The following is a 13,745-nucleotide window of genomic DNA, read 5'->3' on the forward strand; positions in this document are numbered from 1 at the left end:
TAACATGTTCAAATTGTCTGCCCACTTTTTAAGTTGGATTGTTTGCTTTATCAAGTTAACATACTTTCTGTATTGTTGGATACATGTCATTTATCAGATACATATTTTGTAAATAATTTTTCCTAGTCTGCAATTTTCCTTTCAATTTTCTTTGGAATTTATTTAAATGAGCATGAAGTTTTTTATTTTGATATGATCCAATCTATTTTTTTTCTTCTATTTTGGTATTATATTTGAGAAATATTTGCCTCATCCAGCATGATGAAGATTTTCTCCTATATTTTCTTCCAAAATTTTATAATTTTATGCTGTACATGTAGACATATGATCCATATCAAGTTAATTTTCCTATAAGTTTTAAGGTAAAAATCTGGGTATTTTTCTTTCCACATGGATTATAAATATTCCAGCACCATTTTTTTAAAGGCTGTCCTTTCCCCATTTAACTGATACCTTTGTATGAAATCATTGATCATGCATGACTATGTCTGTTGCTGGGCCCCACAGTGTTCCAATAACCTATATGCCTATTACTATACCAGTAATGACTTGATTACTGCAGCTTTATAAGTCTGTAAATCATACGTCTTCTAACTTTCCCATTTTTAAGAACGTTTGTACCACTTTTATTCAGATAGATGTTTTTTGAAGTCTTGTAAATACATGCTTTACATTAGTCATGTAAATATCTTAGTTAATTTAAATGAAAGAGACATTAGGCTGGAAGTAAGTTTAATGGTCGCCAATATTAAGGGACACAAATATATTTAAGACATAATCAAGGAAGTAAAATAAACAAAATTTAATGATTCATTAGCTGTAAGAACTGAGGGAAAAGAAGCTATGTTTTATAAATTCCGTCTTGAATAATTAGGTATATTGTGGTTCCATAACCCAAGGAAAGTAATATAGGAGAGGAAATTATGAGTTCAGTTTTGAATCTTTTTCAAAATCGTAATGTTCATGGACTTCCAAGAAAACATAACTAACAGCTTACTGGATATCTCAGTCTGAAGCTCAGAGGAAGGATTAAGACTAAAAAACAGAAAAGATGGATTTGGTAAGGGTCAGTACGTAGTTGGTAGTAAAAAGTAAAACAATGTGTAAGAGTACCCTAAGAGGGTGTGAAGATGTGAAAGAATAACCAGGCAAAAAAAGACCTCAGAGAAATTCTTAAAAGGACTTAACAAAAGAAAGGCAAAGAAAAAAGGGGATACAATCAAAACATTAAAGATCATGAAAATATAAATAGAATAAATAAAGTTATTTTGTACAAATTGAGAAANTTCCAAGAAAACATAACTAACAGATTATTGGATATCTCAGTCTGAAGCTCAGAGGAAGGATTAAGACTAAAAAACAGAAGATGGATTTGGTAAGGGTCAGTACGTAGTTGGTAGTAAACACTAAAACAATGTGCAAGAGTACCCTAAGAGGGTGTGAAGATGTGAAAGAATAACCAGGCAAAAAAAGACCTCAGAGAAATTCTTAAAAGGACTTAACAAAAGAAAGGCAAAGAAAAAAGGGGATACAATCAAAACATTAAAGATCATGAAAATATAAATAGAATAAATAAAGTTATTTTGTACATATTGAGAAAATAAAGGGAGGGAAAGCCCTTGTAGTCTAAAGGAGATAATTTTAAGAAAAGTAAAAGCCCTGGCTGGCACAGCTCAGTGGATTGAGCACAGGCTGCGAACCAAAGGGTCGCAGGTTCAATTCCCAGTCAGGTACATGCCTGGTTTGCGGGCCAGGTCCCCAGTGGAGGCCATGTGAGAGACAACCACACATTGATATTTTTCTCTCTCTCTTTCGCCCTCCCTTCCCCTCTCTAAGAATAAATAAATAAAATCTTTATTTAAAAAAGTAAAAGAAAAAAATCAGTCCTGGCTAGTGCAGCTCAGTGGATTGAGTGCCAGCCTGTGAACCAAAGGGTCGAAGGTTCAATTCCCAGTCCGGGCACATGCCTGGGTTGTAGGCCAGGTCCCCAGATGGGGACGTGTAAGAGGCAACCGCACATTAATATATCACTCTCTCTCATTCTCCCTCCCTTCTCCTCTCTCTAAAAATAAATAAATGAAATCTTTTTTAAAAAAGGAAAAAATCAACTTAACTAGCAGAAGATAACATCATTTATAAACAACTGTATATATAGGATTTAGATAAACAATTATATGGTGAACTGAGCATACAGTTAAGATTTAAAGACAAAAACAAACACCTTATAGACAACAGTATTACCGTTACCAGAGGGAAATGGGGATGGGGAGGCAGGCGAATGTAAAGGGAGGATAATCAGTGATAGAGACATGACTCAGGGTGGTGAACTCACAATATAATAAACAGATGATATGTTACAGAATTGTACACCTTAACCCTATATAATTTTACTAACTAATGTAACCCCAGTACATTCAATTTAAAAATTATGGAAAAATACCAGTTTTTCCACAAAAGCTCAAGTATACAATACTATCAGTCCAACTTATAGGAGTAAGCAGTATTTTTTTAATCACATAACTAAAAAGTTATTTCTCACACTGATTAACAATGAGGTATAAATGCTCTCCCTCTCGTTTGCATTTTTGTGTTCACCCTAGACGTTACCTGCATCGATACTGTGATCTCCTGAAGAGCAGCATCTGCTTCATCTTGCTTAGTTTTAAGTAACACACTTTGTTCCCCAGCTCTTCTGTTCAGTTCATCCACAAGCGCTTTAGCTTCATTTAGTTTAGACACACCAGCCTACATAAATAAAATATCGGCAACATTTTTACACAGAAATTTTATACTCATGCAGTAAATAAATAAATAAAGCGCCCTGGCTGGTGTAGCTCAGTGGATTGAGCGCGGGCCTGTGAACCACACAATCGCAGTTCGATTCCTAGTCAGGGCACATGCCTGGGTTGCAGGCCAGTTCCCAGCAGGGGACTCACGAGAGGCAAACCATACATTGATGTTTCTCTCCCCCTCTTCTTCCCTTCCCCTCTAAAGATAAATAAATAAAACATAAAAAGTATAAATCTCTTTAAAAAACAAATAAATAAATAAAGCCTACAAGAATCGAGCAAAAGTGTAAACATGCATGCACATATAAAACACTGACATAAAAACTTAGGTTTTTTTCTTATTGCTAATTATACTGATTTATTCAATTATACACCCCTAGGATATAGTAAACACTCTAGAGGCTTAAAAGAAAAATATATATTAAAACATGACAAAAAAGCTGAGCCTGACCAGCATGGGTCAGTTGGTTGAACATCATCGCACAAAGCAAAACAGTCACTGTTTGAGCCCCGTGAAGGATGCATGCCTGGGTTGCGGGCCAGGTCCCCAGCTGCAGCTTGTGCGAGAGGCAACTGATCAATGCTTATCTTACACATCAACATTTCTCTCCCTCTCTTTCTCCCTCCCTTCCCCTGTCTCCAAAAATAAATGAAGACCAAAGAAAAGAAAATACCAAAGCTGAACAGATCAAAACATATTTGATGGGTTAAACAGTGGCTTTTTATCTACTGCATTAAATGGGACAGAAATGGAAAGCAAAAAAATGTATAAAAAACTCAGTAAATCTTTTCCATTTTTAAGTCTCACAGACAGGGTAAAAGAACTCAAAGGTCACTCTTTTTATACTGGGTAATATCTGGATTTGTCTGTCCAGTACCTATATTTTTTATAAGACACTGCCTCCCATATGGTTCTGGTTGGCTCTCATTCTAAACAGCTTACCAATTCTTACAGTGATTATTTGACCCTGGCCTGGCACTTATGGTATCCACCCTATTGCCCATGAAGAACCCAAGGAACGGAAATGAAAATACTCCCTCTTTTGTACATGGAGGTGGCTGTTTGTCAGAAACTATCCCACTTCTGGTAATATATACTAAGAATCTCAAAACACCAATTCAAAAGAATATATGCGCTCCTATGTTACAGAACTGTTATTTACAATAGTCAAGATCTAAAAAGAGAGATAAAAACAGAAAAATGAAGAAATGTAACCAGTATTTCCTGAGGCCCCAACACAAAGGACAGGCATCACGCAGGTTCAGGAAATGTGTAATTTACCTACTACACACACAACAGCCTCTGACCCAATCAAGCTGCAGCTCGGCAAGTCTAAGTGATTTATCCACAGCATCACAGAGCTAAATCAGGAAACTAACCCTCCCAAAGCGTGTTCTCAGTGGCTTAATATAAATAAAAGTGAATCACTAGAAAGAAGGATAAAGATAACTGTCAATTAAGATAAATCCTCGTTCTGTGACATTAACAAACAGAAGCTAAAACTTTGGAAAGGAGGTGCTCTCTGGCAAATTCTGAGGCTGGCATTTTAATGCCACATTTAAGTTTAAGCTTCCATTAGAGAAATACAGAAAGAAAAATGTTCAGATTGTACTGACATACATAGACTATTTTTATAAAATATTATTTTAGTTTTAATGTTTATTATAAAGCATAATCTTGAATACTATGTTTTAATTAGTAACAGGTATTTCTGAATTTCTAATCTATAAAAGCACAAAAACACATGCAGCTAAGAAGAGGAATAATTACTGAATAAAAATAAAACCATTACTACAATTTAGTGAGCAATACAGATACATAAGCGAGTTTGTTCTGAGATATTTAATACAGTACAATATTTATTATATTAAATATATACCATGGAAAACCTGGATTGTTGTTCTGTACATACATAAAATATTTCAAGATTATCAATACTATACCTGCAAATGACTCTGTCTTTTTAATAATTCCTTTTTCTTGCTGCTACTAATGGCAGAGTACACATGCAAAAAGGTCATGTATCGGCTTGGGGTAGCACCATATGCTTTACAAGATTCATGGATTAATAAAAATGATTTTAGAAAATCAGGATCAACTAGAAAGAGACAGAAAACAAAAATGACTTAATATATGCATAATGGATAGAGTTAAATTATCTTAACTATATTTAATTCATACTAGGTTCTTCTACCTATATAACTGTAAATATGAGACATCATTTTTACTTAAAGGTACACGGACATACCTAGACATTTATTCATAGCTCCCATTTCCTTATGAATTTTGAATTACTTAATTTCAGTAGTTACTCAATTATTTAATCTTTCCATTATTATATATTTCCCCTGAACGGTTTTATTTCTGCCAAAAAGATAAATCCACAGGTTGTCATACCATGTAACATGGAACAACGTAACACATGTAATCCAGAAGTAAGCTTAATAACCTTAATAACCAAAACTGCTTAAATGGAAAAACAATAGCAAACCAAATAACACCTATCCACTCTCATTTAACATAGGAAGAAACTGGATTTAAAATGAAACAAATTTTAACACTATATTCATATTAGATTCAAAATATCCATGACCAAATACATCATCTTTCTCTGATCGCTGTAATCTCTTTCCCTCTGTAGTCCCTATACCAGTAAATAAAATCAACTTCTAATGAATATTCTAAGCCAGAAACCTGAGAAAAATTATTGACTCCTTCCTTGTATGACACAGCCATTATATAATGATGTCCCCTTTAGATTAACTCTTGTTATCTGCCCAAATCCATTCCTTCCTCTTAGATTATAGAAGGCAATAGCCTTCTATAGTGGTGCAATTGCCTTTGATTTCTTCCTTCATTAATCTATTTTACAATAACTGAACAAAGAGAAGGGCCCAGAGATTTCTCATTCTAAAACACTACTCTGATTATATCGATACAACAGAATAAATAGCCCAGAAATCAACCCATGCCTTTATGGTCAATTAATATTTGACAAAGAAGGCAAGATTTTTACAATGGAGTAAAAACAATCTCTTCAATAAGTAGTGTTGGGAAAATTTGACAAGTACATGCAAAAAACGAAACTAGACCACCAACTTACACCTTACACCAGAACAAACACAAAATGGAAAAAAGACTTAAACGTAAGTCATGAAACCATTTAAATTCTAGAAGAAAATAAGCTTAAATCTCAGGCATCCCATACAGCAATATTTTTTGCAGCTATATCGCCTAGTGCAAAGGAAACAAAAGACACAACAAACAAATGGGGCTACATCAAACTAAAAAGCTTCTGTACAACTAAAGAGACCATCATCAAAATGAAAATGGAACCCACTATATAGGAGAAACATTTTTGCCAATGATACATCCGACAAAGGTTTAATTTCCAAAACATATAAGGAATTTACACAATGCAATACCAGGAAGACTAACAACCCAATTAAAAAATGCACAAAGGACCTGAATAGACACTTCTCCAGGAAGGACATACAGATGGCCCATAGGCATATGAAAAAATGCTCAACATTTCTAATCACCAGAGAGATGAAAATGAAAACCACAATGAGATACAAACTCATACCTGCCAGAACTACTATCATCAAGAAATCAACAGACAAGTACTGGCAAGGATGTGGAGAAAGGAAGACACTAGTACAATGTTGGTTGAAAATGCAGACTGACACAGCCACTGTATGGAGTTTCCTCAAAAAATTAAAAATGGAATTGCCTTTTGACCAAGCTATCCCACTTCTGGTAATATATACTAAGAATCACAAAACACCAATTCAAAAGAATATATGCGCTCCTATGTTACAGAACTGTTATTTACAATAGCCAAGATCTAAAAACAGCCTAACTGCCCATCAAAAAATGAGTGGATAAAAAAGCCATGGTACATTTACACAATGGAATACTATGCAGCAGTAAAAAAGAAGGAAATCTTACCTTTTGTGACAGCATGGATGGAACTACAGACTACTATGCTAAGTGAAATAAGCCAGTCAGAGAAAGACTGACATGTGATCTCATATATATGTGAAATCTAATGAGCAAAATAAACTAACAAGTAAAATACAATCAGAGGCATCGAAACATGAAACAGACTGACAACAGTAAGAGGGGAGGAGGTAGGGGAAGACTGGTTGAAAGAAAGTGAGGAGATTAGCCAAAGAATATATACATGTATAATCCACAGAATGGACAGCAGGATGCTGATGGACTGAGAGAGAGTGGGGGAGCTGGGTGGAGGAAGGCAAAAAGGGCGAAATTGGGGCAACTGTAAAAGCATAAACAATAAAATATAATTTAAAAATCAGATAAAATCTCTTGATTACCCCATATCATGCACAAGTCAGAATTCAAATCCCTTAGTATGGCATGGAAGGCTCTTTACTACCTGACTCTGCTACTTTCCCTCTTCATCTAGTACTCTACTGTTTATACATCCTATGTTTCAACTGTCTGGGCTATTTATAGTTCAATAAAAGTTCCTGTTTTATTTCTCCAAGCCTTTTCCATGCTAGTCACTCTAAACAGAAAGCTCTTTCTCAAACTGCCTATCTGGGTAATATTCCACTTCTACAACATGTGCCAATTAGAGGTTTTACTTTCCACAGGACTTCATAAAATCTTCTATCATCACTTATCTTGGTATATCAGTTGTATGTTTATATATAACACAATTTTTGCTATCACTAGAGTATAAGCTCCAAAGTCACCTCCAGTATCTAGCTTGGTACCTAAAATAAAACAAATTCGATAAGTACTTGATGACTAGATGGCTAAATAAATAAGTGAATGACTATATGGTAAAAAGAAATATAAGTATCACATTGAAAATTTATTTGGAACTGGAGAACGACATGAGAATATTATACTTAAGAAAATATTATATCACTTCTCAGCATTTTGGCTAATATCAAGCATAGGAAATATTATGCCCATATTCAAAGGATATCATAAAACTTTTGCAGGTATAAATTGAGTGCCATGACATATATAGGCAATAAAAATAATATAAAAATTGTAGGCTATTAGCCAAAAACCCCTAAAGATACAAGAAGGCCCTTCAGATCACTAGGGTCAAATATACAAGATCTAGCACACGAAACACCTGCTCAAGTGGTTGGTAGGATAATGATATGGATGTAATAATTTATAGTGTTCATTTGAACATTTCACCTAAAATGTCATATGGTATGATTGGGTGTGGTATTGTTATATCACAGAACTATACGGTTATGATTTTGTAACAAAAGATTTTGTAATAAAAAGGGGCATTATTTGTGTCAAAACCTGTATAATTATTAATTTCTTTTTTGTTTTTTTAAAATTTATTTATTTTTAAAGTACAGTTTTCTGTCTATTACTCCCATCCCATCTCATCCTCCCATGCTCCCCCCCTCCCTTCCATTTCCACCCTTCTCAGCTGTTGTCCATGTATCCTTTATATTTGTTCCTCTAAATCCCTCCCATATTTCCCCTGAAATTCCCTCCCCTCTCCCCTCTGGTCACTGTCCCCTAATTATTTAAAATTCAAACAATACATATTCTGTTAGGTCTTACATGAAATGACATAAATATTTATTTAAAATAAAGAGAGCTTTAAAGTTTAGTTTTCATCAAAAGATATAACATTGTTAGTTTTGTATTACTCAAATTAATAATCATTGTGAATCTTTAATGGCTCTGATATCACAGAGCCATTAGATGGCCATTTCACAGAGAAAAATCAGTTTAAATCAATTTAATCAAAATTACCTGAATATTTTTTCTCTTCTCCTTTTCTTTTTTTGTCACCATATTTTTCTCCACTACCTGTTTCACTGAATAACATTTCAGGTATCTAAGAAATGAAGAGTGATTCTTTAAACCTCAATTAGTATAAAAAACTTTAAGTAAATGCAATATCAAAGATTAAAAACCTTTACCACACACACCACACAAAGCATTAATTGCATTTTTCTTCTAGGATTATTTCCAGACTAAAAGAAAAAAAATCAATATATCTATCTTTAAAAGACATTATTTCCTAGACAAGATTTTGACAAATATAAACATTTAATTGATTGTACATTAATTACATTTAGGGGAAAGCTCCAATACCTTGCTTAAAAGACAATTAGACTTTGAAATGAAGGAAATTACAATTTGGATTAAGTTAGAAAATAATTACAAATGCCATTTAAAATCACACAATAATTAAAATATTTGCATAAAATTAACAAAATACCTCATGGCATAAAGAGATAGTGAAGATTCTTAGCTTTCTCAAATAAGAAATAACTAAAAGTAAAAGAAAATAGTTTCATAACTGATAATTATAAAAACTACCATCTAGCTATAACTAGGTTTTTGCCACTATTACAAATAAGAAACTCAAGTCTCAAACAGATTACGATACAAAATATGATAGTCTCATAGGATTACTATTTTAAAATATACAAAAACTCTTATTTAGTTTCCCAGAAATAAAATAAAGTAATAGAACTATGAATTTTTTAAATAAAGCTAAGCCCTGGCTGATGTGGCTCAGTGGACTGAGCGCCAACAGTTCAGTACCCAGTCAAGGCACATGGCTGGGTTGCAAGCCAAGTCCCCATTTGGGGGCATGCGAGAGGCGGTGGTCAATGTACCTCTCACACATAGAGGTTTTTCCCTCTGTTTCTCCCTTCCTTCTCATCTGTCTAGAAATAGATAAATAAAATCTATAAAAATAAAAAAAAGCCAAAAATCTTCAATTTCTGTCACCTAATACAGTTATCATTAATAGTAAGAGAAAGCACAAGTAATCCAGGTAATTAGGTGAAAAAAAATCATTTTCTGAAATTTCTCAGATTGAATAAAAGGTAAGCCAAAAGATTCCTGAACTAATGGAGGGTTTGAAAGTGCCATGATTCTCAAGCCAGAGGCTTTTTTTCCTCAAACACTTTTACTAATTTCTAACAAAACTCCTAAGCTTCTGTGAGAATATTTTAAATTTATACTTTAGGCTTCCAATATCTTCCCTTCACTCCTAAGCTTTTCTTGTCTTCACGTTCCCCTGGTTTTCCTCCTATTCTCTAATAGCTCCTTCTCAGTGTTTTTGTGGGTTCCTCATTTTCATTTCACCTTGTGCTCAGGGTTCAGTCTTTGAGTCCTTTCCCTCTTTCGTAAACATTCAGTCCTTTGGTTACATCATTCAGTCTCATTGCTTTAAATATTACCTATAGTCTGATAATTCCAAACTTTTTATCTATATTATGCCTGACCTTCCCCCTGAACTCCAGATTCACACATCCATTCTTCTCAACCTTTCATTTTGCCTAGCCTTTCATATTTAAAACACATAGCATAGTAATGACAGATTTTTCTGAAAGATAAATATTTTAACTTAAAATATGCTAAAATTATTACTGTGATGTTTTTATTATAAGCTAACTTAACAAGTCAGTAAACTGTATATATTTTAAAAATAAAATAAATATCTCTATGGTCATTAAGAATATAATCTTCAACCTAAAATTCTAGATGCAACGAAACTATAATATCATACAAGAATATAAAATAAATACAGTTATCTTCAAACATATAAAAAATGTCCAGTGCCACAATTAAGGCCATTATATCAAATACCAAAGGGAAGTTGTGCACATCAGTAACTTCATATGTGGAATCTAATGAACAAAGTAAACTGATGGACAAAACAGGACCAGAGGCATAGACAAATGGAACAAACTAACAGATACTAGAGAGGGGGGTACCAGAAGAGATTAGGCAAAAAAACATGCACATATATGCAAAGTCCATGGACACAGACAACAATGTGGTGAAGGTGGGGGAATGGGTATCAGGGACATAATGGGGGAATGGGGGGACGTGTGTAATAGTGTCAACAAAAAAATAAATAAAATAAAATAGTACATAAAAAAGAATGAAAGAAATTGGAAAAAAAACAAAATCAGTAACTTCAAAAAGAAAATGTGTTTATTTTTTTTATTTCCATATTCAAATGTTACACTTACTTTCTTCATACTGTTATCTGACCAACTCTCCATCCATAACACCTGGCATTTCTTATGCAGTGCTGGATTACTCTCACAGTTTATTATGAAGTTTAAATTTGCAGAATCCATTATTAAGACAATATGCAAGTTTTGTTGAATTCCTAAAAATTATATAAGAAAATTATAATTATGTAATGTTACAGCAGTAATAATTGGGGAAATCTACATATTATCTCATTTTATAAGATTAAAATTTTCTGGAATGGAAGTATAAGAGTTATTAAAAAAACAAGCTATGAAACAGCATTATATTATTTTTATTTTGGTTAAAATATTAGTTGTGTTTTTACTTTGGTTAAAATATTACTTGTGTATCACACGAAGAAGATAACTATGTACAATATATTGATGTTTTGTGTGTTATTTTTCAAGTGTGATACTGGATTCTATTTCATTTTTCTTTCTAGGACTTTTGTTTCAATATTCACAAGCAAAATTGGTATCTGGTTTTCTTTTAAGAAAAATATTATTTTTCCTGTTTCGATATCAATGTTATTTTCCCTTCAAAAAAAGAATTTGGAAACATTCCTACATTATCTATGCTCTGAAACAGTTGAAAATATTGTAGCACCAAAGTTCCAGCCAAGATGGAGGCATAGGTAGAAACCCTTCTGTTCCTCCCACAACCAAAAGGAGGATAACAACCAATCTGAAATCAATAAATAAACAGAAGTGCTAGAAAATCAAAATGCATGGAACTCTAATAACTGAGGAATTAAAGAAACAATCAACTGGGCCAACCACACTAGTAAGACAGGCAGACGGAGCAAACCCACAGCAAGGTGGTGGACCTGCGGGCAGGACTGGCTGAACGAGAAACTGAGACTTAGAGCTGACTGTGGACTATGGCGGGGTTGCCACGGTAGGAGAAACTTCCAGTAGCACACAAGAATACCAGAATTCGTTGGAAAGTGGGGCTAGAGCCAAGCAGGCAAGCTACATTTTTCCCTCTCTGGTGCCTCCCCCACAGGTAGTGCCACAACACAGTACAGCGAGGAGGGTTGCCCTGCCCTGGTAAATATCTAAGCCTCCTACACACAACTTAACAGGTGTGCTGGGACAAAGAAATATGGCCCAAATAAAAGAACAGAGCAAAATTCCAGAAAAAGAGCTAAGTAATGAGGATATAGCCAACCTACCTGATGGAGAATTCAAAGCCCTGGTAATCAAGATACTCACAGAACTGATTGAGCTTGGTCACAAAATGAAAGAACAAATGAAGTATACCCAAAGTGAAGTGAAGCAAAATATTCAGGGAACCAACAGAAACAGGAAGAAAACCAGGACTCAAAGCAATGACTTAGAAAAAAAGGAAAAAATAAATATCCAACCAGAACAAAATGAAGAAACAAGAATTCAAAAAAATGAAGAGAAGCTTAGGAACCTCTGGGACAACTTTAAACATTCTAATATTGAAATTATAGGGGTGCCAGAAGGAGAAGAACAACAGCAAGAAACTGAAAACTTATTTGAAAAAAAAATGAAGGAAATCTTCCCCAATCTGGCAAAGGAAATAGACTTCCAAGAAGTCCAGGAAGCCCAGAGAGTCCCAAAGAAGTTGGACCCAAAGAGGAACACACCAAGGCACACCATCATTAAGTTACCCAAGATTAAACATAAAGAGAGAATCTTAAAAGCAGCAAGAGGAAAGGAGAGAATTACCTACAAAGGAGTGCTGATTTCTTAAAAGAAATCTTGCAGGCAAGAAGGGGCTGGAAAAAAGTATTCAAAGTCATGAAAGGCAAGGACCTTCATCCAAGATTACTCTATCCAGCAAAGCTATCACTTAGAATGGAAGGGAAGATAAGGTGCTTCCCAGATAAGGTCAAGTTAAAGGAGTTCATCATCACCAAGCCCACATTATATGAAATGTTAAAGGGACTTATATAAGAAGTTGAAGAAGATCAAAAACTATGAACAGTAAAATGACAACAAACTCACAACTATCAACAAACAAACCTAAAAAAAAAGAATTACAAAAACTAAGCAAACAACTAGAACAGGATCAGAATCAGAGAAATGGACATCAAATGGAGGGTTTTCAGTGGGCAGTAGGAAGGAAGGAATAGTGGGAAAAGTACAGGGAAGAAGAAGCATAAATGGTAGATATAAAATAGATGGGGACAGGTCAAAAATGGCATAGGAAACAGAATTCAAAGAACTTCTATGTACAACCCATGGACATGAACTAAGGGGAGGAATGCTGGAGGGTTGGGGGTTGCAGGGTGGAGGGGAGTTAAAGGTGGGAAATTGGGAAATTTGTAATAGCATAACAATAAAATATACTTTAAAAAATTGTAGCATCAGGATGATGTTTCTTAGAGATGTGTTAGAATTTCCTTGTAAACATGCAAGAGAGGGAAGGAAGGGTAGCTCTTTAATAATTTTCTCTATTTCACCAATAATAAATATTCCTTTCAAAAAATAAAGAAGATAAATTTAACACTAAAGTCTGGGTGATATTATTGCCTTATTTTGTACTTATTCAATTTTAGATATCTAGAGTACACATAAAACTGTTCCTGTACCCTGGCCTGTGTGACTCAGTTGGTTGGAGTGCCATCCCATAATTGAAAGGTTGTGGGTTCAATTCTTGGTCAAAGAACACACGTAGGTGGTGGGTTTGATCCCAAGTTCGGGTGCTCTGGTTTGTACATGTATGGGAGGCAACTGATCAATGCTCTCATCAATGCTTTTCTCTATCCTTTCCTATCTCTCTAAAAGCAATTTAATAAACTGTTCTCAGGTGAGGATAAAAAATATATTTCAAAAAACCATGTCTGTAATAATAACAGTTTTTTTTTAGTTTTTAAATAAATACAGTCTGGCAAAAACTAAATAGTTCATTAATTTTCTTAGGCATAAACAGTTATTTTACCACATGAAAACAAAGGCAGTAAATAT

The 13,745-nt window shown here is 34.1% G+C and overlaps 1 protein-coding gene across 2 annotated transcripts in view; it reads right to left on the minus strand.

The window, feature by feature from the left end:
* DYNC2H1 (dynein cytoplasmic 2 heavy chain 1) overlaps positions 1 to 13,745 on the minus strand; it is a 346,577-nt gene that overhangs the window by 222,461 nt on the left and 110,371 nt on the right. For both annotated transcript variants that reach the window (XM_037065338.1, XM_037065337.1), the window contains exons 52-55: positions 10,800 to 10,942; positions 8,557 to 8,641; positions 4,734 to 4,888; positions 2,608 to 2,745 (exon numbers count right to left, since the gene is read on the minus strand). In XM_037065338.1, the coding sequence (XP_036921233.1) occupies positions 2,608 to 2,745; positions 4,734 to 4,888; positions 8,557 to 8,641; positions 10,800 to 10,942 (521 nt within the window). The remainder of the gene's footprint in view (positions 1 to 2,607; positions 2,746 to 4,733; positions 4,889 to 8,556; positions 8,642 to 10,799; positions 10,943 to 13,745) is intronic.

Source organism: Sturnira hondurensis, unplaced genomic scaffold (assembly GCF_014824575.4).
Source record: "Sturnira hondurensis isolate 20B ecotype Veracruz unplaced genomic scaffold, ASM1482457v3 Scaffold0015659, whole genome shotgun sequence".
NCBI lineage: Eukaryota > Metazoa > Chordata > Mammalia > Chiroptera > Phyllostomidae > Sturnira > Sturnira hondurensis.